General features: G+C 52.3%; 1 protein-coding gene across 2 annotated transcripts; it reads right to left on the bottom strand.

Annotated features, from left to right (window-relative positions):
* Positions 1–122: 122 nt before the first annotated feature.
* On the bottom strand, positions 123–27,696 carry ADAMTS15 (ADAM metallopeptidase with thrombospondin type 1 motif 15). Of its 2 annotated transcripts, XM_005580182.4 has the most exons (8): positions 26,412–27,696; positions 14,888–15,020; positions 14,252–14,419; positions 13,757–14,040; positions 7,289–7,466; positions 5,710–5,891; positions 5,428–5,603; positions 123–3,779 (listed from the first exon to the last, which is right to left on the bottom strand). In XM_005580182.4, the coding sequence occupies exons 1-8, from the start codon at positions 27,366–27,368 to the stop codon at positions 3,005–3,007; spliced, it is 2,853 nt and encodes a 950-aa protein (XP_005580239.1). In that variant the 5' UTR covers positions 27,369–27,696; the 3' UTR covers positions 123–3,004. The 2 variants fall into 2 exon arrangements, with proteins under 2 accessions (XP_005580239.1, XP_073871743.1); XM_074015642.1 differs by lacking the exons at positions 123–3,779; positions 5,428–5,603; positions 5,710–5,891; positions 7,289–7,466 and adding an exon at positions 11,378–13,099.

The raw sequence follows: 27,696 nt of genomic DNA, 5'->3' as shown, positions 1-27,696 counted from the left end.
ACCAGGACTATGCCTGTCAAGGTTACTGCTGTCTCCATAGCTCCTAGCACCGTGGCTGGGCGTTCCATGGATGTGAGGAATGCACACATGAATGAGAAGCAATCACAGAGGCAGGACACAGGTTTTAAATACTTACAGCTTTATTAGGAGAAGGCTGTGGTCACCTCAGCAGCCAGCTCCCCTGTATACACAGTATACACAGCCCAGCCAGCACCCAGGTCCTTCCATCCTTCTGCAGTACATGGAATGCAAAAGAACCAAACAGAATGGCGGGGAGGGAGGGTCTACCAGTGAGTGTCAGTGTCTAGTGCTTCCGGGAGGCAACTGCCAGGCCAGGGACACTCAAGTCCCTCAAACTGTCATCAGCTCCTGCCAGACCCCACTCCAGCATGACGAGGTCCATATGAGAGTGTTTGGGCCAGACTCCTCCAATCAGTGCATGCAATGGGCAGAGGAGGCTAGGGAATCCTGGGCCCAAAGCCATACTGGTCTACCCCCCTGAAGAAGTTGTTGGAGCTTTCAGAACGTTCCTCTTCTTGTGTAGACATGAGATGCCGCTGTAACTTTACTCCATCACCAGAAACCTGTGCCTTGAGTCTAGTCTCCGCTCAGCCCTCGAGGGCATGGTTGGATTAAGGAAATAGTCAAAGGCAAGCAAGACAAACTCCCTAGGTTGTCTTGGTCATGCGTCTTTTAAAAGGGGAAAGAAGAAAAAAGAAAAAAACACCACAACAGATAAAAGCACTGAGGCCTGGCTTGTGTCAGGAGCCAGAGTGGTTGTCCTTCCTTGAAATGGTTTGTAAAGTACTGATGACAAAAGCTGCTCTGCCCTACCGGAGGCCAGCCTCCTACCGATGGCACCTCTCTTCCCACCCACCCACTCCCCCTGCCATCCCGCACAGCCCCCATGCCACCCTTTCCTCCTCAAGGAGGGAGTGCACCAAGCACAGGGCGCAGTGCTGTCGTCAGCTAGCGAGGATCTGCTTCTGCCTGGTACCTTGGTCCCTTTTGTCCCTGTAGCCCACAGTGGCCACTGGCACAGAGGGGTTACTTAGTCCTTCAGTCCCTGTATCCCACAGTGGCCACTGGCACAGAGGGGTTCCTCTTCACTTAGTCCTTCAGGGGTGACTGCAGCCCTGCCTCAGAGACTGGCACCCCCTCTGCCCCTGCATGAACTCCGTCCAAGGGCTCCAGCCCAGCGCTAGACCCGGCTGAGAACATCATCGCAGAGGCTTGGCTGGGAGTTGGCTTGTGGATTCTGACTATTAGGGAAACCCACAGAAAAGAACTGAACTCTTCCAGGAAGACACATGCTTTGATCTTAGCTCAATACAATATTCCACCGAGGCCCTGGATTCATCACCTACACTCAGAAGCAGAACATCCCGTGTGCACAGGCGCATCCGAACCTTCAAGAGACACCCTGCTTAGCCAAAGAAGCTCTAACCCCAAAATAGCTCCCCACTTGGAGCTATAGAAAATGCCTGTTTCTATTTTCCTGGCCTGTCTAGAAGACAGACAGGTCTCCAGCAGTTCATACTAGTGGCTGCCAGGCCCCCTGGGTCCGTCATCGATTCTTGGTGCCTCCTGAAACCTACTCCCAAGGAGTCTGAAGAAGAGGTCTTTGGCTTTGGAGCCCAGCAGGGGGCTGGGCTGTGGGGAGCAGGAAGCCACACACCACACCCTCATTTCTGTGGCTGGAAGCTCAGTCTCCAAAGACTGAGCGTGGTGGAAGGACCAGGTCAGCACCGTCCTGGGGGGGGATACGGCTGGGTTCCTAGAGGGCATAATCTGAGGTAGCAAACAGTGGAGAAGCTTAGGCCTGGGATACAACGTGACGTACCCAGGGCAGACAGCAGTAGCTGTTGGAATGAAGACGAGTTTATAGGCACACAGATGTTCAGCACCTAGCCCTCACAGGCACGCCCCACCCCCTCACAATGGGTGCAGGTCTGTGGCCACTGTCAGGGCTGTCTGAGGTGACACAGACCCTCCGACGTCAGCCTGCATATATGTGCCTCTCTGGAGGAGGAAGCCATCAGAACTGCAGCCTCCTCCTCCCTATCCCAGGGTGACATCCCCCAAAGCCAGGCCCAGAGCTCAGCACCAACCCCAGAGCTCAGCACCAACCCCAGTCCAGTGACAGCAGAACCCTCCAGAACTTTCCGAAAACTCCCTGCATCAGCCACAGACTCCATCGCCCCTCGCTAATGTCAACGTCTTTCTGTAATGGCCGGCTCCATCTTGAAGAAGGCAGCAGGCTCCCTACTGACTTCCCCCTCCCTGCAGAGCCTCGGAGAACGCTCCGGTGGCAGCCCCCCCACCAGCCCTACACCCTGCACACCAGAGGAAGGAAAGGCTGCTTCTTTAAGGGAGGGCCCAGAGTGCAGGACGAGAAACCTCAGGACTCCCTGTTTACATCCACGTTTACATTCCACGGTGAAGTGCCAGACTCCAGGGACCCTAATCTCATTCTCCCCGTGGCTTCTGCCCAGCCCCAGCCAGCTTTTATTGCTTAGTCCATGTCAGTTCAAAAAAGAAGGTGGGCTAAAAGCACCGTGAAAACCCTGCCCCATTCAGACACGGCTCAGAGCCCATGGGGCCACCTGAGGGTGCCAAGCTGCTGAGACATGGCTCTTCCAGCAGCCTGTGGCCTCCCTTCCGGGGGCCGGGGTCCCTGAAGTTCTGCCTGGAAGGTGCCCATCCTCCAGGTCCCTTGGAAACTGGGCCTCAGCACCTTCTGCCCTGCACCTCAAAGCCTCTTCCCGCAACCGGCCCGAGGAGCGGGGCCTGAGGTAGACTGTGCGGGAGTTTCTGGGCTTCCCTCTGCCCAGTCCAGGGAGGAGGAGGGAACCTCTCGCCCCAGCCCATGGTCCTTGTCCCTGGATGTGGGTGACATCGTGGCGTGAGCCCCTGGCCACCGTCCTCTGCCCACTACTCCAGCTGGCAGAATGCTGGCACATCAGTGGGGTGGAGAGTGAGGGGGAGAAAGGGATGACCCCACTCAGCACGGCCTCAAGACACAGAAGTCCAGCTCCTGGGGCTTGCGGCGCAGGTTGCACTGGTCCCGGGCCAGCAGCCGGCCTCCGTGGCCCACGCACTTGAGCGGGCGCCTCTTAAATCCCCGGCCGCAGCTCTTGGAGCAGGGTGACCAGGCGCTGAGCTCCCAGGTGGGGCAGGGCTCCCCACAGGCTTGTGTCTCCACGGGCCGATGGGCTGCATCACAGGCAGGGACCGTGCGCTGCCCCGGGGAGCCCCGGCAGTCCACCGCCCGCTTCTGCAGGCCGCTGCCGCAGCTCACCGAGCACGGCCCCCAGCTGCCTGCCACCCAGCGTGCAGGGGGCCTGTCGTCCGGCTGCTCCACCTGGTTGGAGAGGCTGAGGACGCTGTTGTGCAGGACAGAAGGGCCCCGGGGGTCCTTGGGATGGGAGGACTTGTCCTCCCGAGGCTCTTTGGGCAGATAGAAGGAGTAGCGGACCCGGGGCGGTGTCATCTTCCCCACGGAGAGGACCTCCACGGTCAGCGGCTCCAGGATGGGCCGGGAGGCCTGCAGGCTCTCCACCGCTGTGCCAGTGCCGCTGTACCGCAACAGGCTGCCCTTCACCACCAGGTCCCGCTCCACTGCGGACACCACGAAGTGCCCGTTGAGCAGGTACTTGCCTTGGCTGTTCTTCAGAGCCAGGTAGTTGTCATCCCCAATCAGCCCCTTGTAGCCGCGCTGGCGGATGTCGATGCTTGAGGCGCCTGCGGGGATGGCCACCACGAAATTGTAGCCATGCCTGGGGTGGGAAAGGGGGGTTGTGCATTAGACAGAAGCCTGGGCCTGAGGACCTCACCGCTCCAGGATCCGTTTCCTCAGTAAACCTAGCTTTTGGTGAATTCTGGCATGGGAGGGAAAGCACAGGTTTGGGAGTCAGAGAGGTCCCTGCCCCTTGGCGATTGGTGCTGGGTAAGGTGCTGAGCTTCTCCAAGCCTCCATGTCCTCACCTGTAAAGTGGAGCTCAGAATTCCACACACCTCATTGAACTGCAGGGAGGACTGAGTCCACCAAAGCACATAAAGCATGTAGCATGGTGCCTGGCACACAGCAAGCATGTGTAGACATCTGCCGTGAGGACGAGGACGAGGAGGATTACCAGGGGTGAGGCGGAGGGATAAGTCCACCATCCTGGAGCCTGAGGCTAGGAGCTCAACGCGGTGAGAGGACACTGGCCCTGGAGGCAGGGACGCAGATCCAGCCTGGCTCACATGCCAACTCCTGGCAATTTTAAGCAAGCCAGTGTCTCTGGGTTCTGGTGTTCTCATCTGCATAATGAGTGGGTTAAGCTAAATGATTTCTAAGGCTCCTTCCAGCTCCAACAGGCTGTGAAAAGAACATCTGCCATTTAACCAGTGAGGCGAGCCTGGGGTATGTACCTCCTACTCCCCATGTGGCCTCCCCACCACAGATCCCTGCGAAGCACAGCCTGGAATGCCATCTGTCCCTGGTGCCGAGCTCCCAGAGACGGGGTTGGGCATCCTCCCTGCGCATCACCACCCAAGGGCTCAGGAGAGGGTGTTGTGTCCAGGAGCACAGTCAAGGCTCCAGGACAGCCATCTAGGCCTTTCCATCACCAGCACCTGGACTCCCAAATTTTCCGGGCCAACCATAGCCCCCACTCCCAGCTGGGACCTCAGGTGCCCTGCCACCCCCTCTTCCTCCAGCACGTGGATCAGGGCTTTCCAAGGAGCATGTGTTTGACCTCAGGAAGCTCAAGCTGGAGGCCCAGATTCTGCAGCTAGGACTAGATGCCCAGGGATTGTCCAAGACGTGAGGCCTCCTTCAGTCCCAGCCACTCACTCGCTGTCTCTTGGCAGTTTATTGCCATTCTCACCTCAGTCTGATCCCCAAGGTCAGGGCCTCAAGTCCAGGGAGAGCCTGGCAGCTGTCACGTTCAGCCTCATCAAGGTGAAGGAGTATTGGGCATTTATTATGCACCAGGTATGATGCTAACTATGTTACTTGGACTAACTCCCTTATTCCTCACACATGAAATATATTAGTATTATACCCACTTTACAAGTAGGGACATCTAGAGACCTGGAGATTAAGTTCCTTTGCCCAGGTCATCCAGAAAATGGGTAACTGCGATCTGAATCAGGTCGGTCTTACTCTAGAACATTATACAGACCCTAACAACTCTGCCCACCTTCCTGAAGTGGGTCTTCCCCTTTTAAGTGGGTCTTCCCCAGCATTCGTCTTTGTTTGTTGAAAGAATGAATGAATGAGTGAGTGAAGGACGAGCAGCCCTAGATGGGGGGCCTCTGCAGCAAGGGTACTGGCTGGATCTGACATTTACCCCAATCTAACCCAAGCTTCCAATGCCCTGGGAAATTCCACCTCCCTCCCTTTGCTCCCTGGCAGCACCTTCCAGGACCCCAACTCACATGGGCTTGGTGAAGAGTCCTGTCACCTTCTTGCAGCTCTTATTGTCTCCCCCACACACCCCACACTTGTCGAACCTCTTCTTGGAGCCCAGGTTCCCATCACAGCCAGCCTTGATGCACTTGCCTTGGACACAGACGGAGGTGGAGTCGGGAGAGCACAGCGTGCCGTCCACCACCTGCAGTGCCCCAGAAGGGGAAAAAGAAGGAAGAGCAGCGCAGCTCAGCCAATGCTCCTCCAAAGACCTGGTCCCTGCTTTGTTCTCAGGCCCCAGGTTCACTCACCTTGGGTGCCAGCACATAGAAGTAGCCAGTGCCATTGGCTCGGCAGATGAGCTTGCACTTGTCCCGAGGAGACACGCCTGAGTACTTGGGCACCCATGCCACGGCCAGAGTGAGCCGGTTGGTGCTGTGGTTGTAGCCATTGAAAGCCTCACACTGCTCCTCCCGGAAGCTCTTTCCAGAGGCTAGGGAGGGAGAAGCATAAGAAAGAAGTTGAAGGGAAGGGCTGAGGCCAGTGCAAAGGACAAGCCTCTCGCCCAGCCTGCCATGGCTCTCTTAGCCCTTCCCACCCTTGTCACCAAAGCTGCAACCTCCTCTACATCTCACAGCACTAAAGCAAGCTGGGCCCAAAAGGACCCAGGGTGCAGATGAAAACACATCCCCTGAGCTATGCACCACCTTCTCCAGTAACCCAGCCTCAAACTCCCTCTAGGTTGCAAACTATTTTCAGAATAACGTAACTCAGTGCATAAAGTAAATTACACAGATTAACGACAACACCAGTTACATCTGCTACACAACTATCAATATATTTTGAAACAAGTCTGTGATATATGTGCTTTTTTGTTAATGCATTAAATATGATTCAGGGCCGAGCACAGTGGCTCATGCCTGTAATCCCAGCACTTTGGGAGGCCGAGGCGGGCAGATCTCCAGAGGTCAGGGGTTCAAGACCAGCCTCACGAACATGGTGGAACCCCATCTGTACTAAAAATACAAAAATTAGCCAAGCATGTTGGCAGGCGCCTGCAATCCCAGCTGCTCAAGAGGCTGAGGCAGGAGAATCGCTTGAACCTGGGAGGTGGAGGTTGCAGTGAGCCGAGATCACGCCACTGCACTCCAGCCTGGGCAACAGAGTGAGTGAGACTCTGTCTCAAAAAAGTAAATATACATATATATGATTCAGTAATGAACCTGATAACTACTATAATTTTGAAGTAAGGATGAGCTTAAACAGCATTTTGAAAATTCTGCAACAACCAAAATGTCATGTCATCAAATATCCATGATTCCTATTGATGACAAAGTCACAGGTACTTCTACTACTATTGTAGTTTTGTTGTCTAACTGAAAGAAATACTAAATTTCAGATAGAAAGGTAGTTTAAAAAAATACTAATTTCTCTCTGAAAGAAATACTAAATGTTAGATTGAGACATTAATAAAAATATAGATGTCATTTTTTTCCCCACCAAGTTATTGGGCTCTGGACTCCTGCTTACAAAGATGGGCTGGGCAGGCCTCAGCTAAGAGGACTTCTAGTGTCTCATTCCCATGATCCATTTAGTCTCCCAGGCTAAGCATCCAGAAGGAAACACCCTTGCCAAAGGTGAGTGGAAAGAGGAATGATCCCAAGAAGAATCTGCACCTCTCCACTTCCAGGCTTTGTCCTGAAGGTTAGAATCTTGACTGCAGTCCCTTCGTCATCAATAGGAATCCATGACAGAAATACCAGCCTACCTGAATTACCTGTATACCCAATTACCTGGAGGCCTTGCATTACATGGAGTAGGGGTGGGGTAGGGGTGACCTCCAGCCTTGCCTCCCCTGGGCCCAGGCCACCGCTGCTCTCCCCGCCTCACCTGAGCTGGGGCAGGGTTCCAGGTTGCAGGATCGGTATTTCACCCTCACTCCCTCGCAGTACTTGCCCCCGTTGGCAGGAGTGGGGTTGGTGCACTGCCTCCTGGCCAGCTGCACGCCCCCGCCACATGTGCGCGAGCAGGGGCCATAGGGCTCCCATTTGGCCCAGGAACCGTCCACCTGTGAGGAAGAGCCTGTTATACTCCTTGGCGGACCCAAGTGCCACACCCAGCCCCTTAGCCCACAGAAAAGCTGCACTGTACAGCCTTCAAGTTCTCATCCCACCTTCCCGGAATAAAATTCATGTTGTATAATGAAGAAAAAAACAATAAGCAAATGGCCAGTGTACACCGAGCCCACCCAACGTTCCAACCAACTAACTAGCAAACAGCAGCTGCTCCCAGATGCAAAGGAGGCCGTGCAAAAGACAGGCCTCACTGGGCGGTGGAGTGATACAGACGTGTTTCTTTTTTTTTTTTCTTTTGGTTTTTTTTTGAGGCGGAGTCTCCCTCTTTTGCCGAGGCTGGAGTGCAATGGTGCAATATTGGCTCACTGCAACCTCCACCTCCCAGGTTCAAGTGATTCTCCAGCCTCAGCCTCCCAAGTAGCTGGGATTACAGCTGCCTGCTACCATGCCCAGCTAATTATTCTGTATTTTTAATAGAGACGGGGTTTCCCCATGTTGGCCAGGCTGGTCTCAAACTCCTGACCTCAAGTGATTCGCCCATCTCAGCCTCCCAAAGTGCTGGGATGACAGGCGTGAGCTACCGCGCCCAGCCAGACGTGTTTTCAATGGACTCCGCCCATACCACGCCACCCTAGTGGGCTTGAGCAATGGCAAATCCTCCTTAGCCTTCCAGGGCTTCACTTGCAAAAATGGGGTGGATAATACTAATAATACTCGGGCCTGATATCAGGTGGATGATAGAAGTGGCCTAATGGTCATGAAAATTCCCAGTACCCCGCTGGCCCCGGCAGAAGTTCAGAGATTCCTCGAATCCCACAGCTTGCCGGGAATAAAAGAAAAAACAAAAGACGTTCCCTTTATTTGTTGTCAGTGCATTCACAGGCATCTCTAAGGCATGGCCAGCCCCCAGCCTTGCGGATAAAAAATGTCACCATAGATATGTGAATGTTTTTATTCCTTAGTGTTCGATAATTCAGACTCGACGCCAGACCAAACTGATCTTAACCTCGATCGGGGGCTGTATTTGAGAAACTTTCACCATGAACCATTCGAATGTTTCTTTTAAGAAGAGATAAAGATAAGACACTATTAAGCAATCCTAAAACTCTATTTGGCTTCGGGGTGAATTGTGCAGTGTTTTGGAGGGCTTTTTTTTTTTCTAGTTTTTTTTTTAACAGGGTAGAAAGAGAATAAAATTTACGGTATCACTGATGTTTTCCTTAGAATGACAGTGAAATGAGTGTGGATCCTCTGAACACACATCAGTTGAGCAACAGAGGAAGCAGCCCAGCTGCTGTACTCGCCTGGAATTACAACTCTGCCACCGACCGTCCACACAGTGCCTAACTCACATGGAACTAAGCAGGAACTGGCTGCATGTCATAGAAACACTTTAACCTGTGTACATATCCAGCATATGTATTCAATCTACCCTTTTGTCAGATAGTTCTTGTTTCGTTGCGTCCACATCTGTTTGATCCTATGAAAAACAACCACCAGCACCCTCCTTCAACCCTGCTTTGGCCTCAAACTACTCAAACTAGTGCCTCACCTCATTCCATCCTTTCACTCCCTGAGAGCGTCACCCACATTGGCTCTTTCCTCATACTCACTCCCCAGAGCCTGGCACTGTGGGTTTTGTCCCCATCACACCCCGGAAGCTGCCCTCTCAAAAGCCACAACGGCCATGTGAAGACTAAAAGAGTGTGCCTAGGCCTCGTGATCTCCAATTCTTCTTCAGCGTGTAGCACTGTTCCTGCAGCTTCTGAGACAAGGCTACCTGGTTTTTATTTGGTATCACTGCTTACCATTCGTACAAAAAACATTCACTCTGCTCCCGCCCTATGCCATTCACTCATTCCTTCACCAAACACTCGTGCAAGTCCCTGCCCTCAGGGCAATTACTCCCTAGTGGGGAGACAGACAATAAAAATGAATCTGTGAGCGCAGAGTGGAGGCTGGGCTTCCAAGCAGGGGGGAGGGAGGAGTTGGGAAGGGCTGCTCTGGATTACGGGGAACTCTCTTGTGCCTGAAGGATGTACAGGTGGCATAAGCCATGCAGACATCAGAGAAAGGGCATTCCAAGCAGAGGGAGCAAGTGCACCGGCCCTGAGGGGCGGGGGATGAGCCTGAAGTGCGCCACTGTCACTAGGGCCAACAAGGCAGCGAGAAATGGGATCGCTCATTCTGAGCCATGGCAAAGCCCCTAAAGGGTGCGGAGCAGAGAAGCGGCATAACCTAAGGTGCATTTCAACAGAGCTGCCACAGCGGGAATCATCTGTAAGGAGTAAGAGCAGAAGCAGGGAGACCAGTTAGAGGTAACTGCATTAATCCAGGGGACGGGGGGTGGTGGCTGGGGCCAGGGTGAGAGCAGATGAAGTGCTGAGAAATGATCCTGGATCTGCCTTGAAGATAGCCCCACAGGGACGTGGAGATACAGGCTGTGAAGCATATGAGAGAAACAGAGTTTCAGCTTGAGCAACCGGAACGTGGAGTTGCCAGCGCAGCTTCAGGGGGGATGACCAGGAGCTCAGTCTCACCGACACATGCATAAGATACTAAGCAGGTGTCCAATGGACACGTCCAGATTCCCTTACAGATGCAAGTCTGCAGGTCAGGAGCGAGGCCTGGGCTGAAGATGCAAATTTGGGAGTCTTCAAGCTCTAGATGGTATTGAAAGCCATGGTCTAGATGAATCAGCGAAGAGACTGAGTGTGGATGGTGAAGAGGGAAAGGACTGAGTGCCGAAGCACTCCACACTTTAGAAAAAGAGTACAGGCCGGGCACGGTGGCTCACGCCTGTAATCCGAACATTTGGGGAGGCTGAGGCGGGCAGGTCACCTGAGGTCAGGAGTTCGAGACCAGCCTGACCAACATGGTGAAACTCCGTCACCACTAAAAATACAAAAATTAGCCTGGCATGGTGGCAGCCACCTGTAATCCTACCTACTCAGGCGGCTGAGGCAGGAGAATCGCTTGAACCCGGTAAGTAGAGGTTGCAGTAAGCCGAGATCAAGCCACCGTACTCCAGCCTAGGCAACAAGAACGGAACTCCATCTCAAAAACAGAAAAGAAAAGAAAATGAGAGCATAAGGAAGAAGCAGTAAAGGTAATGAGAAGGGGAGGAGGGCAACCGAGAGGCAGCAGAGACCCCGTTCCAGGGGCCAGAGCTCTGGCTTGCCACAAATGCTGCTGGCCTGCTGGGCGATGGGAGGAAAGGGAACAGTCACTGACCTTCGTGGTGTGCAGGCCATTTGGTAGCCTTAATAAGAGTTGTTTTGGAGAAATGGTGGTAGTCCAAGCCTATCTGGAATGGGCAGCAGAGAAAAGTGGGGAGATGGAATTGGAGACAGCAAGCTTGTACAACTCCTTCCGGGAACTTGCTGTGAAGAGAGTCAGAGAAACAGACCACCAAGGAAGTGGGATCGTAAGAAGTTTTGCTTCAGATGGGAGAAATTACAACAGATTTGTATTCTAAAAGGCATGATTCAGCTCAAGATTGGGAAATACTGGCACAGCAGGAGACAGAGAATTGATCAGCAATGTCCTTAACAAGCGAGAGGGGATGGGGTTCCTGTGCAAAGCACACAGCGCGGCCTCAGATCAGAGCAGGGACAATTCAGCCACGGTGAAGGGGACAGTGGAGAACACGCGCAGAAGCAGGTCGGGGGTGGGTGGAAGTTCCCTTCTGATTACTTGATTTTTTTTTTCCCTTTGGGAAATGAGAAGAAAGGTCATCGGTGAAAGTTGAAAAGGAGGAAGAAAGAGTTGGTAATGGGAGGAAAGAGGTGATGGTGGGTGTGAACTAATGGTTCAGGAGGTTGGGAGAGTAACCAACTGGGGAAATGAAATAATGTGACTCCTGGACAGCATTATGGGCCCACCTAAACTTCCGGGTCATCAATTTATTTTACTTTTTTCTTACTTTTTCTCTTTCTTTTTTCTTTTTTCTTTTTTTTTCCTTGAGATGGGATCTCACTCTGTCACCCAGGTTGGAGTGCAGTGGCGTGATCATGGCTCAATGCAACCTCTGCCTCCCATGTTCAAGTGATCCTTCTGCCTCAGCCTCCTGAGTAGCTGCAAGGACAAGCATCTGCCACTACGTCCCACTAATTTTTGTATTTTTTGTAGAGAGGGGGTTTTGCCATGTTGCCCAGGCTAGTCTCAAATTCCAGGGCTCAAGGGATCCTCCTGCCTCAGCCTCCCAAAGTGCTGAGATTACAAGTGTGAGCCACTGTGCCCAGCTCAGATCACGAATTTAAACTGAGACCAGTGAGCCCAATTGCATGTTTTTCTCGAACCATAGTCACCTGTGTAAGCACAATTGAATGGGTGAGTGAGTTGGAGTCACCCCAGATGGTGGCTTATCCAAGTGAGTTTGATGCAAACAGACAGGGGCAAGGGAGTCAAGAGTGTATGCGAGGCAGTGATTTCAAAAAAGGACTGTGGAATTTCAGCTCACGAAGGAGGAGGTGAGGGCACAAGAAGGGTGAGGCATGATGGAAAGGTTGTAGCAATGGATTGTAGGCCCAGATGGGATTGAGGAATTGTTGGAATCCAAATCCCAGAGGGAGTAATCTGGGAAGACAGGGCCTTGGTGGTCAGAATGGGATTCCTGAAACAGATCTGCGGGAGCTGCAGTGATTTGTAAGACATTCTTTACGATCTGACCTCGGCCAATGAGGGCAGTGACTTCCATGAAGGTTTCCTGGAAAGTTTCAGTTAAAACAGGGTGACCAAGGGATTTTAAGAGGTGGAGGAGGTAGATCTTGCCTAATCATAGACTGAGAATTCCAGGAAGTGTGGAAAGATGGTACTTCTCAGACCACATTTTCTCTATCCAATATTATCTCAACTTGTCTCTGCATCCTCCAGCCTCATCTTCCCAGGAGGAGGTACTGACCACATACTGCCTGTCCTCAGGACCTTCTAGCGCCTGGCAATCAAGATGGCTGCCGTCTGGCCCCAAACAACCTTCCCGAAGGCAGTTCCCACAGAGCCTTCATCTACGCAGCCCTGCAGCTCACTCCGACTCGCCCAGGACCTCCCTGCCTTGCTCTGTTTCTGCCTACAGGGATCCTACTTATCCCTCAGGCTCTCTTCAAATCTAACCTCCTCCTCCAAGTTTTCTCAGTCCCCTCTCATCATCATTAATCTCTTGACCCCTGTTCTCCTGTGACATATTTTCATTCTTCTGTCCTTCTGCATAACACGTGCCTCTCTGCATCTTGTATCACAGCCACATTTCGAGCTTCCCCACTTGACTATGAGCTCTCTGAGGCATGGCCTGTGTTTTATTTCTTTTTCTGACCACCACAGTATCTTACCTAGTTCCCTGAACACAGTGGGTTGTTGCCTAGCAAACGGTTAAGGTTTAATTAGATATGTATCCCCAGAACACAGAAAAATATTTTAAATAATTCTGTGCCATACTCAACTCAGGGCAATTGATAATGTGCTTGGTGGATGCTTTTTTGTGACGTTGACTCTGTGCCCAGAGGCAAGTCCTCCCCAAGCTGAGAGCAGGGACGGGAAGGGACAGTCAGCTCCAGGATCCAGGAGAACGACAGACCTCTTCTTCCTGCCCAGAAAAGTACAAATTCCTCTCCTACCCCCAAAACGAGACCTGAGGAAGATAGAGTTATTACATTCAGAGAATATTTGGGATTCTGGATGTGTTCGTGTTTGGCTGCTATTTCTGTTTATCAGGAGGGAAAACAAGTATTGTTCAACTATGTTTCTGCTACAGAAAAACAGCAATTGCAACAGAAATGGACGCTTGGTTCAGAATGCAGCCAGTTCCTGAAGCTCGCCCAGGGCTTTGCTTCCCTGCAGTTCTAAGGCCTGTTCCTGCGCATGGTCCCCAGCTCCCTGGGTGTGCAACACGCTGGGAAAGAGTGGATGTGGGAAGGAAGGGAGGAGCCAGCGAGTGAGCCGCTTCTAACACTAGGTGCTCAGCTTTGAGCCCAGAGCTCCTCCCCAGGTAGGACGAGGCCTGGAGCTCAGGGCTGAGACCCCACCTCCCGTTGAAGGCTTTTCTCCATGTGTCTGAGGCCTCTCCAAGTCCTCCGACCTGCCACAGCTTCTCTCTCCAGTCTTAGAGTCAAGAAGGGGACAGGACCATGTAGAGGGCAGTGAAGGCACAGCTCAGCAATGCAACAGTGATGGTCCCGTGGCCAATCTGTGCTAGGCAGCTTCCTGGTGAAGACCAAGGGCAGGGGAGGCCCCCAGGTCTCCGTCCCTCCTCCCAGCAGTCCCGAGCACAGCTCCAGAATTCACTCACCCTGTGCTTGTTGAGGTTGTGTCTCTCCACGCAGGCCCCTTTGAGGCAGAACTTGCCCTCGCCACAGCTGGTGCCATCGGCCCAGGGGAAGTGGCGGGTCTGGCACACCATCTGTCCCTTGGCCTTCCCAGTGCACCACAGCTTGGTGCAGTACTGCATGTAAGGACAGGGCTTGGAGCCCACGCCAAAGGCCAGCTCGCACTGCTGGCTCAGGGTGTAGCTGGCACCGGGCAGATCCTCGGGCAGGGAGATGGGCTTGCTGGGTTGGTCCAGGAGGCAGTCACCTGCAGAGAGCCGAGGGCGTTCGTTAGGATGAGCTGGGAAGATGAGGTTTGGCTAGCCCAGGGCAACAGGAATGCACTCATGTCAGAGCCCAGCTCCGAGGGGGCACACACACCTAAGGTACAGAGGACGGAGAAGTGGGCAACTCCACCAGGGGCAGCAGCAAAGCCTCCTCCGAGGCGGCCTCACTGCCCTCCCGCCGTCCCGGCTTACCGTGCCCACTGTCCAGGAAGTCAGTGATGATGGCAGCACTGCAGGCTGACCAGGGGTTAGCGCGGTCGATCTGGATGAGGGTCGGGGACATCATGTGGTTGGCTCGGAGCTTCCCAAACACCTCCTCACAGACTTTCACATTGTCATGGGGCATGTTGAACACGTGGCCTGTCGGGTGAGGCAAGAGGACTGAGAGGGCAGGAGGAAGGACATGGGGGTTGGAGGGAGGAATGGGGCAGGGGAACTAGAAAGCATATGTCAGCGGTTTTCAGGCTGGTCATTGCCACCTATCAATAGACTGCTTTCAAATGTCCTCAAGATCATGTTCTTGTGTTTTCTGTCCCCTGCATCAGGCTGTGGGCTCCCTGACAACAGAATGTACCTCCGTGTCGTTAACATGGTGTCCCCACAGTGCCTAAGTGCTGAGACACTCTACTGAGGGGCTCAAACCACATCACCGGCCAGTGGGGCTGCAGCAATCGGAAAAAGTACAACAAAGCTGCTGCTAAGGCTCACTGTGCCCTGAGAAGGGGTCCTGAGGCTTCAGAACACGAGGGGCAAAGACACGTGTCTCCCACCCTCCAGGGCGTCCCAGGCAAACCCAGAAGACCCCAAGAGGAGCTTATCCAGCCTTACCCAGCTCGTGGGCAGTGGTGAAGGCGGATGGAAGCCCATCGTCCTCAATGACAGAGCAGCTTCTCTTGGGGTCACACATGGTGCCCACATCGGCCATGCCCAGGGTGTCACAGGTGGTGGCTCCACACAGGTCCTGCCGGGTGGGGGAGAAGCAGAAGCCAGCCCAAAGTTAGAGACGGTGACAGAAAGGACCTGAAGGGAAGAAAGGGCATCCTATGGGACATTCCAGCTCGTCTCATTCCAACCTCACCAGGCCCAGCACCTTCCAGCCGGGCCCTTCTTCCTAGGAGGTTGTGGGGCTGTTCACAGAACGAACCCAGGCTGAGGGAGGAAACTTAGGAAGGGCTCTGTGGCTCACCAAAAGACTTTGCCTAAACCCTATGCAGGGAGGTCCTCTGGGAGGAAGTTGGGAGGCACCAAATTAAACGACAAGGGCCACTGCTTTAGGGAGAGATAGCCTCCAGACCAGAAAAGCAGTGACTGCCATAGCCAGGGGAGGCTCGCTGAGGCAACAGGGAGGAAGCCAGTCCCATTCCCACCCACAGGCAGCTTCGAGCAGCCTCGGTCTTTGCTGGGCTGCCTTTTGGCCAACCATGAATTAAGTCCAGATTCTCAGCCAGAGGGCTGCCGGCCAAGGACCCACCCATGCCAGCAATTTGGCTGCCGTAGACTGGGAGGAAGCAGTGAGGTGAACCCAAGTCCCCATCCAGACACAGTTTCATTGGCTACAGAAGCACAAGGGGACACAGGCTCAGTGGCTGCTAGGAAGAAAGATGCATGAAATAGAGGGATGGCCACCTAAGCAGGAAGGTCCCTCGTTTTGTACTGAAGCTTAAGTTGGCTGCAGAACCTAGGGCCTCCAGCAGCAAACCCTGACAGGACGTATTCCCAGGGGACACAGAAAGGCAGGGTAGGGCTTCCGGGGTGGATATCTCAAAGAACTTACTGAGTGTCGTTGGCCAGAAACACTGCCAGATACCTTAAAAGCCCAAGAGTTGGAAATAGGATGAGACCCTTGTGTACATTCTGCTCCTCTTAAGAAGACGTGTGTTGGGTCAGGCACAGTGGCCCACACCTGTAACCCCAGCACTTTGGGAGGCCGAGGCAGGTGAATCACCTGAAGTCAGGAGTTCGAGACCAGCCTGGCCAACATGGCGAAACCCTGTCTCTACTAAAAATACAAAAATTAGCCAAGCATGGTGACGGGTGCCTGTAATACCAGCTACTAGGGAGTCTGGGGCAGGAGAATCGCTTGAACCTGGAAGGCAGAGGTTGCAGTGTGCCAAGATCGCACCATTGCACTCCAGCCTGGGCGACAAGAGCAAAACTCCAACTCAAATAAAAAAAAGAAGAAGACGACGACGTGTGTTGAATCAGTGATGCTGGTTCTCTCTTCATTACATCGCTGCCTTCAATGCACAAGGCATTCTGCATTTCACAGGAAGCTACTACGTGCGTCACCCCATTTAATCCTCACAATAGGCTTATGATGCAGATATATTATTATATCTATTTGTCAGAGGTGGGAACTAGGTGCATGCCCATAGTTCATCATGGCCATGATGTATTAAATGCTGACACTGTGCATGCACTTTGCACGAATGGCCCTATTTAATCCTCACAACATCCCACTGAAATAACGACTATTACTACCACCTTCCACAGGCAAAGAAGCACATGTCCGCATGCATGGGCACGTATATGTGAGGCCGCAGGTACATCTGTGTACATGCTGGCAAGGGGCGAAGGTGGGCAGCAGCACAGCACAGGGAGCCAGGAGCCATGGGGCATGGGAGGAAAAGCGGTCAGAGTACAGAAAATCAGCAAAATTTAATCCAAAGCACTCAGAGGTTTACCATCTGAGCAGTCAAACTTGGCTTCCCACGGTCAGGTGATAGTCACACCTCCTAATGAGTGAACAGTTATTTCGAGGGTGACCAGCCTGAACCCGGGTGCACCAGAGGCAATGACGTGTGCTCTGCACACCCAGCCAGGTCTGCCGCCTGTGCTTGCTGGAAGCATTTCTTCCACTTCTAGGAGCCTCATGGAGGACTTCAAATGCCCTTCTCTTCCCATATTCTTTCATCTTCAAAGACTCACTCTCCCAGAAAGTTTTCCTTCCCAAGAGCTCTGAAACCTAGAAAACAACCACTGTCAAAACTTGGGAGGGGCCTGGGCACAGTGGCTTACGCCTGTAATCCCAGCACTTTGGGAGTCCAAGGAGGCAGATCGCTTGAGTCCAGGAGTTCAAGCCCAGCCTGGGAAACATAGTGAGACTCCATCTCTACAAAATATAAACAAAATTAGCCAGGCATGATGGTGCATACCTGTAATCCCAGCTACTCAGGAGGCTGACGTGGGAGGATCACTTGAGCCTGGGAGGGTAATGCTACAGTGACCCGTGATCACACCACTGCATTCCAATCTGGGTGACAGAGCAAGACTCTGTCTCAAAAAACAAAGAACAAAACAAAATAAAACTTGGGAAGGAACCTTCACCTGACCAGCAGTTTAGGGAATGTGACAGCTGAGGAACATGGATCAGCGTGTAAACTATGGGGAAAGGAGCCAAGATGAGGGCAGGGATGAAGGCTCTTGCAAGGGCATAGTGAAGGATGTAGGTGTAGGATTGGTGTAGTGTAAGACCCAGCAAGGCTGGGGCTCTGGACATTCTAGCCCAGCAGTTGCAGCCTGTGGGGGTGCCTCTGGGCTGCCCTGCACGCTCACTGCTCCCTGTGTAAGAGGGAGAGGGTGCGGAAATAAGAATCAGGAAGTCTAGATTCTGGTCCTGGCCCCATCACTAAGTATATGTGTGACTTTATCCAAGTCCTCTCTCTCTTTGGGGCCTTGGTTTCCTGCTCCAGGGAAGGGCCAACTTTCAACTAGGGCCTGAATCAATCAGTGCTTTCAGCCTCTGCTCCTTCCCCGGTCCCAGAGCATGCAGCCCCTTCTGGCCCTGTAGGTTATGAAAGGAACCCACAGAATGACATGTTTTCAGAACCCCAAGGAACATCTTGTCTACTGACCCAAGTCATGTAGTTGACAGCACTCACTCTCAGAAGAGTGGAAGTCACCCACGCAGAGATTCAGAGTCCTGTTCCCCAGCCCCGCTCTTCACAAATGCCTAGACCGGGCAGGACACAGTGGCTCGGGCCTGTAATCCTAGCACTTTGGGAGGCCAAGGCGGGAGGATGACTTGAGGCCAGGAGGTCAAGACCAGCCTGGGCAGCATAACAAGACCCCATCTCTACAAAAATTAAAACGTTAACAAGAAAGAAAGAAACTGCTAGACCAGATTGAATGCTCAGACTGGGATCTAGAGGGCGTCTGGAACTCAGCCACCCTGCAGCCGCCTCTGTGGCTGGGAAGTCCTTACGGCCAAAAGCCTCCTTCCTCCTAGGGAGGGTGGATTTTCTCTGGAGCAAAGACATGCAGCTGCAGCCCCTGCTTGGCCAGGAGCAACCTGTTCTTTCCATCAAGAAGTCCCGGTTTCCCTGGATCAAACAAGAGGAACAAGGAAAGAGCCGGCAAATTTCCTGAGGGTGAGAGTGGCTCTGGAAGCAGCCGTCTTGCAGTAACCAGCGTCTTCACTGTGGGAAGACACAGCTGTGTGGGGTCAGAAGCTCTGCCTGTCCTCCTGCCACCCCTGCAGGGACTCAGTGAGGAACCGCTGGGCCTTTGCACTTTGAACGCCTACAAGTGCTTATACAGGGGCCCAGCAGTGCCTCATCTGTGGCATCAAAAATCTCCACCCTTCTGGAATGAACTCAGAGGCACTAAAACTGCCTTAACCTCTTCAGCTCAAGTGCTTGCCTCCAAAAAACAGAAGCTGTTCTACCTTCTTCCTCCTAGAAGGTGTAAGTATTCCTAACCCAGACCCTACCTGACTTACGATTCCCAGCAATTGGCCATTTCTCTTTGTAGCTGCAGCTGCTTTTCCAGATGATCCTGGAATCATCTTGGCCAGGAACCTAATCCTCCTGGACTGTTATTTTCTAACTGTCCCTTCTTATAAAATAATTTAGGATTGGAGCCACAACTTAAAAAAATAAACAAGGATAACACCTGGCAGTGGCTTGTTTACCAATGTCACTCCATACACGCCTCCAGCACGATTCCCACCAGCTGCCCTCCCTGAGAACCTCCTTCCTACCTCCTCTCATTTCCCAGGCATGTACCAAGATGCTCAATGTTTTCCAGCAATACAAAGAGAGAGGGATACACAAAAATCAAGCACATTAACATTTTTTTTTTGAGACTGGGTCTCGCTCTATTGCCCAGGCTGGAGTACAGTCGTGTGATCTCGACTCACTGCAACCTCCGCCTCCTGGGTTCAAGCATCTCGTGCCTCAGCCTCCCAAGCAGCTGGGATTACAGGCATGCACCACCACACCTGGCTAATTTTTGCATTTTTAGTAGAGACTGGGTTTCACCATGTTGGCCAGGCTGGTCTCGAACTCCTGGTCTCAAGTGATCCACCTGCCCCAGCCTCCCAAAGTGCTGGGATTACAGGTGCGAGCTACTGCACCTGGCCGCACATTAACATTTTTAATGTGGCAGAAGACTTATGCATTCTCATGTAGCCAACTGCCTACTTCCATTGAAGTTCTAGGCAGGAGAGCCAGAGCTCATCTTCATGGCTGCATCACAGCATCCAAGTATTACACTCACAGGACTTTAGGGCTGTCCTCTCATGTTGCAGATGAGGAAGCTGAGGCTCAGTGACTTGAGATTACGCACCCCAGTCCCTGTGGCTATTGAGCGAAGAATGAGATCCCAAATCCAAAGCTAAGTTCTTTGGTCTAAATCATGCGGCACTGCTTAGGAGACCATAATTACTGGTGAAAAGCACCCTGCGCTAGTATTACTACTGTGCCTTTAACTTGTTTCCCATCTGAATCTCTGCCATGCGTCACTGTATTTCCTTGTCCAGCCCAAAATCCATGTCTGTTTGTAATCCCCAAGGATGGGAGGGCCTTGCTTTGCTAGAAGAAATAAAATCTAGCAATTCAGTGCCTTGGCAATGTGATGAAGAATGTTAGTTACTTCTACTGGCAGATTCTATTTCACTGGCATATAAATCCCTCCAGATGTACAAAATGGTATTATTGCAAGAGAGTGAGGTAACCAAAACAACAATAATTACCTCAATGAAGAAGAGGAACCCCAAGCTTGCAAGAAGACTAAATCTTCTATTTAAAAAAAAATCACCCCTGCAAGAGAGGGTGCCTACAAATACAGTGATAATAGCTAACATTTACTGATGGGCTACTGTGTGCCAGACTGTCGCGAGAGCTTTACCTGCCTTCATTCATTTAATCCTCACAGCTTTAGGAAGAAGACACCATTTTCAGCCTCCATCGCACAGAAGAGAACCAGAGAAGGTAAGTACCTAGCCCAGGGTCACACAGTAAGCCCGAGGTTAGACAGAGAGGAAGGAGGCAGAGTGAGGATTGAAGTCCAGGCAGCGCAGCAGCAGGGTTGAGCTCTCACCATGACTTCCTGCTGCCTCTGGTGCATATCACCCCAAGAATGGAAGGCCCCACCCTGTATCTCAAGCAAGTGCTGATTGACACTGAGTGGGAAGAGTTCTGGGGAGAGGGAGAGGCAGGATTAAGTGCTAAGAGTTCTCTGAGAGCACTGTCTGCACCACCTCGCTGGCTGAGCAAGCCCCTGGCTCCTTGCCCCACACCTGCATTGACACACTGACCCCATCCCTGCCCTGTCATGCACCCTGTCTGCTGACTCCAAGGTGGATTAAACACACACCTCGCTGGAGCCCCTCCTTTCTTCAGGGCAAAACCTCATGGCAAAGAGCCAAGGTGAAATGCCAGAAGAATCGAAGACTCCCTCTCCCAACCCTGCAGCCTGACAGCCTCAAAAGCTGGATGAATGACCCCAGGAAGGGAGGTGAGCGACCTACGCACCCAGAACTACAGGCAGCCCCTGCACTTCCGTCTGCACCTTCCTTCCAAAATCACCTACTGAACAGCCGACTTGCAGGGATCCAGGGATCCACGCAGGGGCCTATAAAGACTAAAGAGGTTCCTGCCTAAAAGGAGTTTACAGATCAGTGAGATTAGCAGATGCTGATGTCCGTAGCTTCCATACAAAAACAGGAACAAGTGTTAAGCATACTCGCAAGGGCAATGGGGCAGAATGCTTTAAATCAGGGCTATCCCAAACTTGAGTCTGGCAAGGGATCCACAGCTAGTTATTCAACGAGGAGCATGTACTAAGTGACTACTAAGGTAGTGATGATAATAACTACCATAACTGGGGGCCTATTCTAGACCACTCAGTAACACTCATCTTTGCAACAGCCCCGTAAGTGAGGTATCATGTCATCATCATTATCCTCATTCTAAGAATGAGGAAAGCAAAGTGCACATAGCTGACTCATGCAATGTCCATTGCTAGAGTGTTCAAGCCCCCTGATTCATACTCAGCTCTGCCTGACTCCAAACCTGTATTCTTTCCATCATGCCACGTGATCAAGTCAAGGTGTCAAGGAAAGGTTGGGGGGAAATTCCAGGGGTAAGAGGGGACGCAAACAACTACAGAGAAGTTCAAAGACAGAAGGAGAGTGAGACCTAAAGAAAGAGAAAAACTCACTTGCCTTTCTGACTAGACCAGCAGTTGAAAATAAAAGAAAAAGATTCCCTCCAACCTTCCTCCCCCATCTGCTGACATTAATATCAGGCGAACTCATTTGATGTAACTAAAGAGAGAGAGCACTCATCCTGCAAGACAGGGAACCAACATATTCCACTCCTCCCTCTCTCTTCCCACTCCTTCCCTCCTCCCTCCCAGAAGGCATGGTGTTGCGTTTCCAGTTAGTGGCCAAGAATAACAAATTATTAAATACTAAATCTACCAATGACCTCTGTCTCCTAATATCTTCCAAAGTCCAACTTCAAGAAAGATCCTAATGAAATCATGATCCTTTTCTATTGTATAGGGAGATATGTGTAACATACGTATTATCACTTCATTATTAACTATTTTTATCTGAACAGTAAATATCACTGCCCTATGACAAGTGCTTTATCACCAAAAGAACTGGCGTCTGTTTCACATGAGGTTCTAGAATGCTGTTCCGCTCTGCGCAGTGTAGGGTATCCCCAGTGAAACACAGTACTGCTCAAGGTCAAAACAAGAAGATAGCACCAAGCTCGGGGTTGTGAGCGGGGAAAAGTCAGAGTACAAATGAAGAGAATAAGGGGGAAGAGGAAGACTGTAAAGATCCTGCCTGGATAGTCCCAAAAGAGGAAGGTGAGAGCATGGAAGAAGAGCCAGAGGAGAGGGAACAGAGGTGGCGTCAAATGATACGAAGAAGCAACAGGAAAAAAACAAACAAAATAGACCAGGCGCAGTGGCTCAGGCCTGTAATCTCAGCACTTTGGGAGGCCAAGGCGAGCAAATTGCTTGAGCCCAGGAGTTTGAGACCAGCCCGGGCAACATAGCAAGACCTCATCTCCAAAAAAGACGTTTTTTTAATTTAGTCAGGCATAGTGGCACATGCCTGTAGTCCCAGCTACAGGCTGGGTGAGACTGAGAGACTGAGGTGGGAAACATAGTAGACAATATTATAAGCAACTCTTTGTCAATGAATTCACAACTCAAATGATATGGAAAAATTTCTTGAAAAATATAAATGACCAAAGTTCACTCAAGAAAAACTTGAATATATATGTTTTAAAAATGAAATTTGTAGTTAAAAGTCTTCTCACAAAGAATATTACAGAACCCAGACATGATGGCTCACACCTGTAATCCTAAAACATTGGGAGGCTGAGGCAAGAGGATCTCTTGAGGCCAGGAGTTCAGGATCAGCCTGGTTAACATAGTGAGACCCTGTCTCTACAAAAATAAATTAGCTGGTCACGGCAGTGCAGGCCTGTAGTCCAGCTACTCGGGAAGCTGAGGTGGGAGGATTGCTTGAGCCCAGGAGTTAAAGGCTGTAGTGAGTTGACGGCACCACTGCACCCCAGCCTGGGTGACATGAGACCCTGTCTCTAAAAAATAAAGAAATAAATGAAGAAGCAGACAGAATAACCATAAAATACAAGTCCTAAAAAAAAGAGAAATAAATGAAGAAGCAGACAGAATAACCATAAAATACAAGTCCTTAAAAAAAAAGAAAGAAATCAAGAAACAGACAGTAAAACCATAAACTACAAGTCCTTAAAAAAAAAAAAAAAAATCAGTCCAGAAGAGAAAAGGTCACAGATAGCAAAGCAGGCAGTGGAATGGAGGAGAGGGCATCTGATGACACAGAAAACAAGCTCCCCTCCCCAGCCCCCACTCCGCAGCCAGTACCCTTTCTGCTCCCATCCCTTGGAGCGCTTCCTTAGCTCCAGCATTCAGGAGAACGCCCCTCCTCCCCAGCGGGGCTGGTCTGGCACTTAGCACATCCTGTTGAAATTAGCTCTTGTCTTGTAAGCTCCTCATCACATTGTGAATTCCTGGGGACCTGAGACCACTTTTTTTTTTTTTTTTTGGCACAGAGCGTCACTCTGTCGCCAGGCTGGAGTGCAGTGGCACAATCTCGGCTCACTGCAACCTCTGCCTCCCGGGTTCAAGTGATTCTCCTGCCTCAGCCTCCTGAGTAGCTGGGACTATAGGCGCCCACCACCACGCCCGGCTAATTTTTGTATATTTAGTAGAGGTGGGGTTTCACCATGTTTGCCAGGATGGTCTTGATCTCTTGACCTCATGATCCGCCCGTCTTGGCCTCCCAAGAGGTGAGCCACCGCGCCCGGCCAAGACCACATTTTATTACTATTTGTAGCTCCACAGCCCAGGGTAATACCTAGAAATAATAATAAATAATGCTCAACAAGTATTAAAAGAGTGTATGAATAAATGAATGAAAGCCATTCTACCACAAAGGGTTACCCAAACAGCAGCGTTATTGGACCTAAAGGCAGAGAAGTCTCAGGGAATAAGGGCCTACAAAGTCTCAGCATTAAATACCTGGCTCCTGCCGCCCAGTGCAACAGGAAGCCAAAGAAACTTCTCTCCTCACAGAAATAAATGAGCAACACTCTGGCTCTGGTTCTTCGCAGATCCTGGTTCCAGTCCTGTGCTGACCTCACCCTGCTGTTATGAGCCTGGAGACCGATCACTTTGCAAAATCAAATGTGCACTTTTCTCCATGAACTGACTCTGAATCTTTAAGTAAACTCCTCAAATTGTCAAAATACTTGTTGTACAACCACTATATTCTCGTTTCCGGGCGATGAAGGTTCCTGGAGACCGCGTCTGCCTTAATCTTAGAAAGGGCAGCTACTCGCTCCTGTTCTCACTGAAGACTGTACCTTCCCCCGGAGAGATCAGCAGTGAGAAGATCCTGAGACTCTCAGAATGCAGAAGGCCCTGAAGTCCGAGCTGGTGAGGAGGTGGGGGAGAGGTGCTTACTCTGAAGCATAAATGTACATACCTTGATGGCAGCCCTGACAACACAGAAGCCCGACTCCCTGGCTTTGCTCTCTAGGCACCTAAGGGGAAGGCAGCTTCTAAAAGTCACATCCTGCACGTCACTGCTTCTGAGCCAGTGGTCATGCATCTTGTACCCATTATGCATGGACAACACAGCCCCCGGGGGGTTGAACACACACTACTGAGAAATGGAAGCTGTCATGCTGTTTGATTGCTTCTTCTTCAAAAGGCGGCCTCCTTCTGACGGCAGGGTCCTATGCCCAGCAGGAGTTCTCTTCCTAGGGCTGACTCCAGAAGCCAGCCTTCACCACCAGGCTGCAGAGGCTGAGGGCTTTTATTTTGGAGCCAGTGAGTGACCTTCAATGGGGCAGCCCAGGTAGTAAATGGGGCAACAGCTGCTTTGCCCATTAAGATATCCTGTTCTTGGCCTTTGCTTTTTTTCAAGCCCCAGCAATCTAACTGCCAAGCTGGTCTGTGTGCAGAGGTCAAAGCCACCTCCTTTACAGCTTCCCCATGACTCAGGCAGTGCTTGCAGAGGCTGGGCAGTGGCAGCTCAACAGACCTCAGTTGGAAGAATGAGCACAAGGAAACAGACTCAGGCCAAAGACCTCCCTAGAGAAACCAGGTGGTGGGAGGAGAAGAAGGCTGGAAAGGAGGAAGTTCGACTCTAGGAAGGGACTAGCTGTGCCAAATGGGTTACTGTGGAAGACTCCAGCTCCAGCCTGGTGTGCTCCAGTCCAACTTTGAGTGGTCATTTGGAAACAGTGGAGAGTTAGAGCCCCAGAGGTAACCAAGGATTCCATGCCCTCCCCAGAATGCTGTGGTTATGATAATAACAAAAATAGAGCATGGCACAGATTCAAGTCACCGTCCCCCAAATCGGAAGCAGGAGCTCACTTGGATGGCTCTTTTCCTCCCAGCCTCCTGTATCTGAGAAATTTCAAGAATCCAAATACTCCACAGTGCCCAATCACTCCAACACCTGTGAATCTAAATGTTCACAGATTCATAGCTTCTTTGACATAGAATATCAGGTAAGGCCTTGCAAAAGGCAGGGCTGCTTCCTGGGCTGGGTCCATCTTTCTAATCCCAATACTCAGTTTCCTTCTAACTCTACGGCTGGAATCTCCAAATACTCTTGACTAAGCTCACACCACTTCAACCCCAGCAAGGGCAGAAGCTAGAGCCCTGAAGTCAAGTGTAGTCATAGGAATTATAGTGACTTGGGAGCAGGAGCAAGCGTGCCAGCTCTGCTCTGTAGTATACATCTGGGCAAACGGGTCACCCTCTGACAGCAAGGATACAGGAAAATTGGAAAAGATTTTCCCAACTCAGCTCCAAGTGAAACTCCACTTGAAACTCCAAGTGAAACAGTCTCAGCTCCAAACAGGTGCCCTAACTACACTGCCTGCTCAGAATGGTCTAGAAGCCCCTTGGACCATGCCCAGCAGAGGCTGTAGGAGAAGCGGCGGTGAAGGAGGGATGCTCGCAGTACTTGAGTCTGGCCTGTCACTGCAAACTCACAAAATCTCTCAATGGTTCCCTCCACCCAAATCCAGGCTTTCCAGGCCCAGTACAGAGAGGGGACAACATGTTACCCGAGAGAAATGTAGCAGGCGCTGACCTTGGATCACCTTCAGTTCTACAACCCTCGAAAGGAGACCTCAGGAGGTGTCCGAGAAGTCTCAGCCGCCCATACAATAGGGGCGGGCCGTTCCCGCCCAATCCAACACCATCCTCATAGCGTCTCCTATCGGTCTTGGACACAAACTGCGGCTCCGGGGCGGCAACTTCCTGGGTTCCGGCCCCTCGGCGCCCGATCCAGGAGGCGCTGATTGGCCGCGCCAGGCCAACACCTTCGGAAAGCGCAGGCTCTCCTCCAATGGCCCAGATGCACGTGAGCCGCCGCTCCTCCGAGCCTAGGAGAGGGCTCTCCGGAAAACAACAGTTGGAGTCGGAAGAAGTTAACGAAGTTTAAACTCGGAGGCATTGCACGATACAAAGGGGATTTGGAGCGCTAGGGGAGGTGACCCTAAAGAACGGGACTCTATGGGTGCAAAATGACAGCAGATCAACTCACCTGCCTGGTGAAGAGGATGGCGGTGTCCCAGTACTCGGGGTGCTTGTCACTCACTTTGTTCAGCTTCTTCTGCCAGGCACAGAAGTTGCGCAGGGTCAGGGCCGCGTTGCCGGTGACCTTGGGCCCGGAGTCACGATCTCTAAGAAGCAGCACCTTGACCACAACGATGTTGATGGGGTTGAGGATGCTGGGATGGCGGTAGAGTCGCGCCGCCGTTGCCAGCAACGTCAGCAGATAATGCTCCAGGTCCGCGCCGTGGAACTTGACCATTGACTCGTCCGCGACCACCAGCGTCTCCACGTACCGCGGGATAGACACGAAACGCTTGGCGCGCCCAGACCTGCGCCGGCTGCGACTCTCCCCCAAGCCCGCCCGCCGCGGCCTGTAAGGGTCCAGGGCCCGCAGGATGGCGGGGTTCCAGCCCGAGGCCACCCCGCAGCGAGAGGTGGGGTCTCCGGAAGGCCCGCCCGGCACACCCCGGCGCTGGAGAAGGTGTGCGCCCTGGCTGTTGCGCTGCGCGGCCGGCGCGCTGGCGTTGGGCAACGGGCTAATGACGTACTCGGCGCCTCGATAGCCAAAGGCTCCGCGGAGCCCCCCGCACAAGCTCACAGCCGCGAACGAGTCCGGCTCGGCGTTCACGTCCCCAGAGTAGAAGCAGCGTCGCAGGTCTGAAGAGCTGCCGGTGAACCCCTGGAGGGGGACGCCCAGATGCTCAGTGGCGAAGGCGGGCGCCAAGAACTGAGCATCCGGCGTCAGGTGTAGGTAAAAGTCTTCCTGAAATGCTGTGATCTGAAAAATGAGTCCCTGATCCCCGGAGTCCTCGGGACCCCGCCAGTAGTAGCGGCGGCCGTTGATGTCCGGGTCCAGTCGGATGGGAACGACCACCTCCCGCTCTGGCTCAGAGCCTCCAGCGGTTCGCCCGGCGAAAGCCAGGGTTAAGATGCCCAGCAGAAGCATGGCGCCCGGCAGGCACCGCCGCGCTCTGGGAAGGCGCTGGGCCGGGCTCTCCGGCCGCGGACGCGGTCTCCGTGCAGCCCGCACTCTGGTACCGCCAACGCTCCGGGACAGCCGGCAGCTCCCAGAAAGGAGAGCCAAGGGAGGGAGACTCCTCCCAGAGCAGCGAGCGTGCACCCGGCAGCCGGCGCTTCCTACCTGTGCCTTTCCAAGCAAAGCGCGCCCTGGGAGCTTAAGTACAATCGCTGTCAAGTGCGAGGACGAAGATTTGCAGCCGAGAACTAGCGGAAGGTGCCGGGCGGCTTCTCGCAACCGCAGCCACTCGCAGCGC

This window comes from Macaca fascicularis, chromosome 14, assembly GCF_037993035.2.
Source record: "Macaca fascicularis isolate 582-1 chromosome 14, T2T-MFA8v1.1".
NCBI lineage: Eukaryota > Metazoa > Chordata > Mammalia > Primates > Cercopithecidae > Macaca > Macaca fascicularis.
Note: the sequence above shows the minus strand (reverse complement) of the source record. Positions and strands in the feature narration are given on the sequence as shown.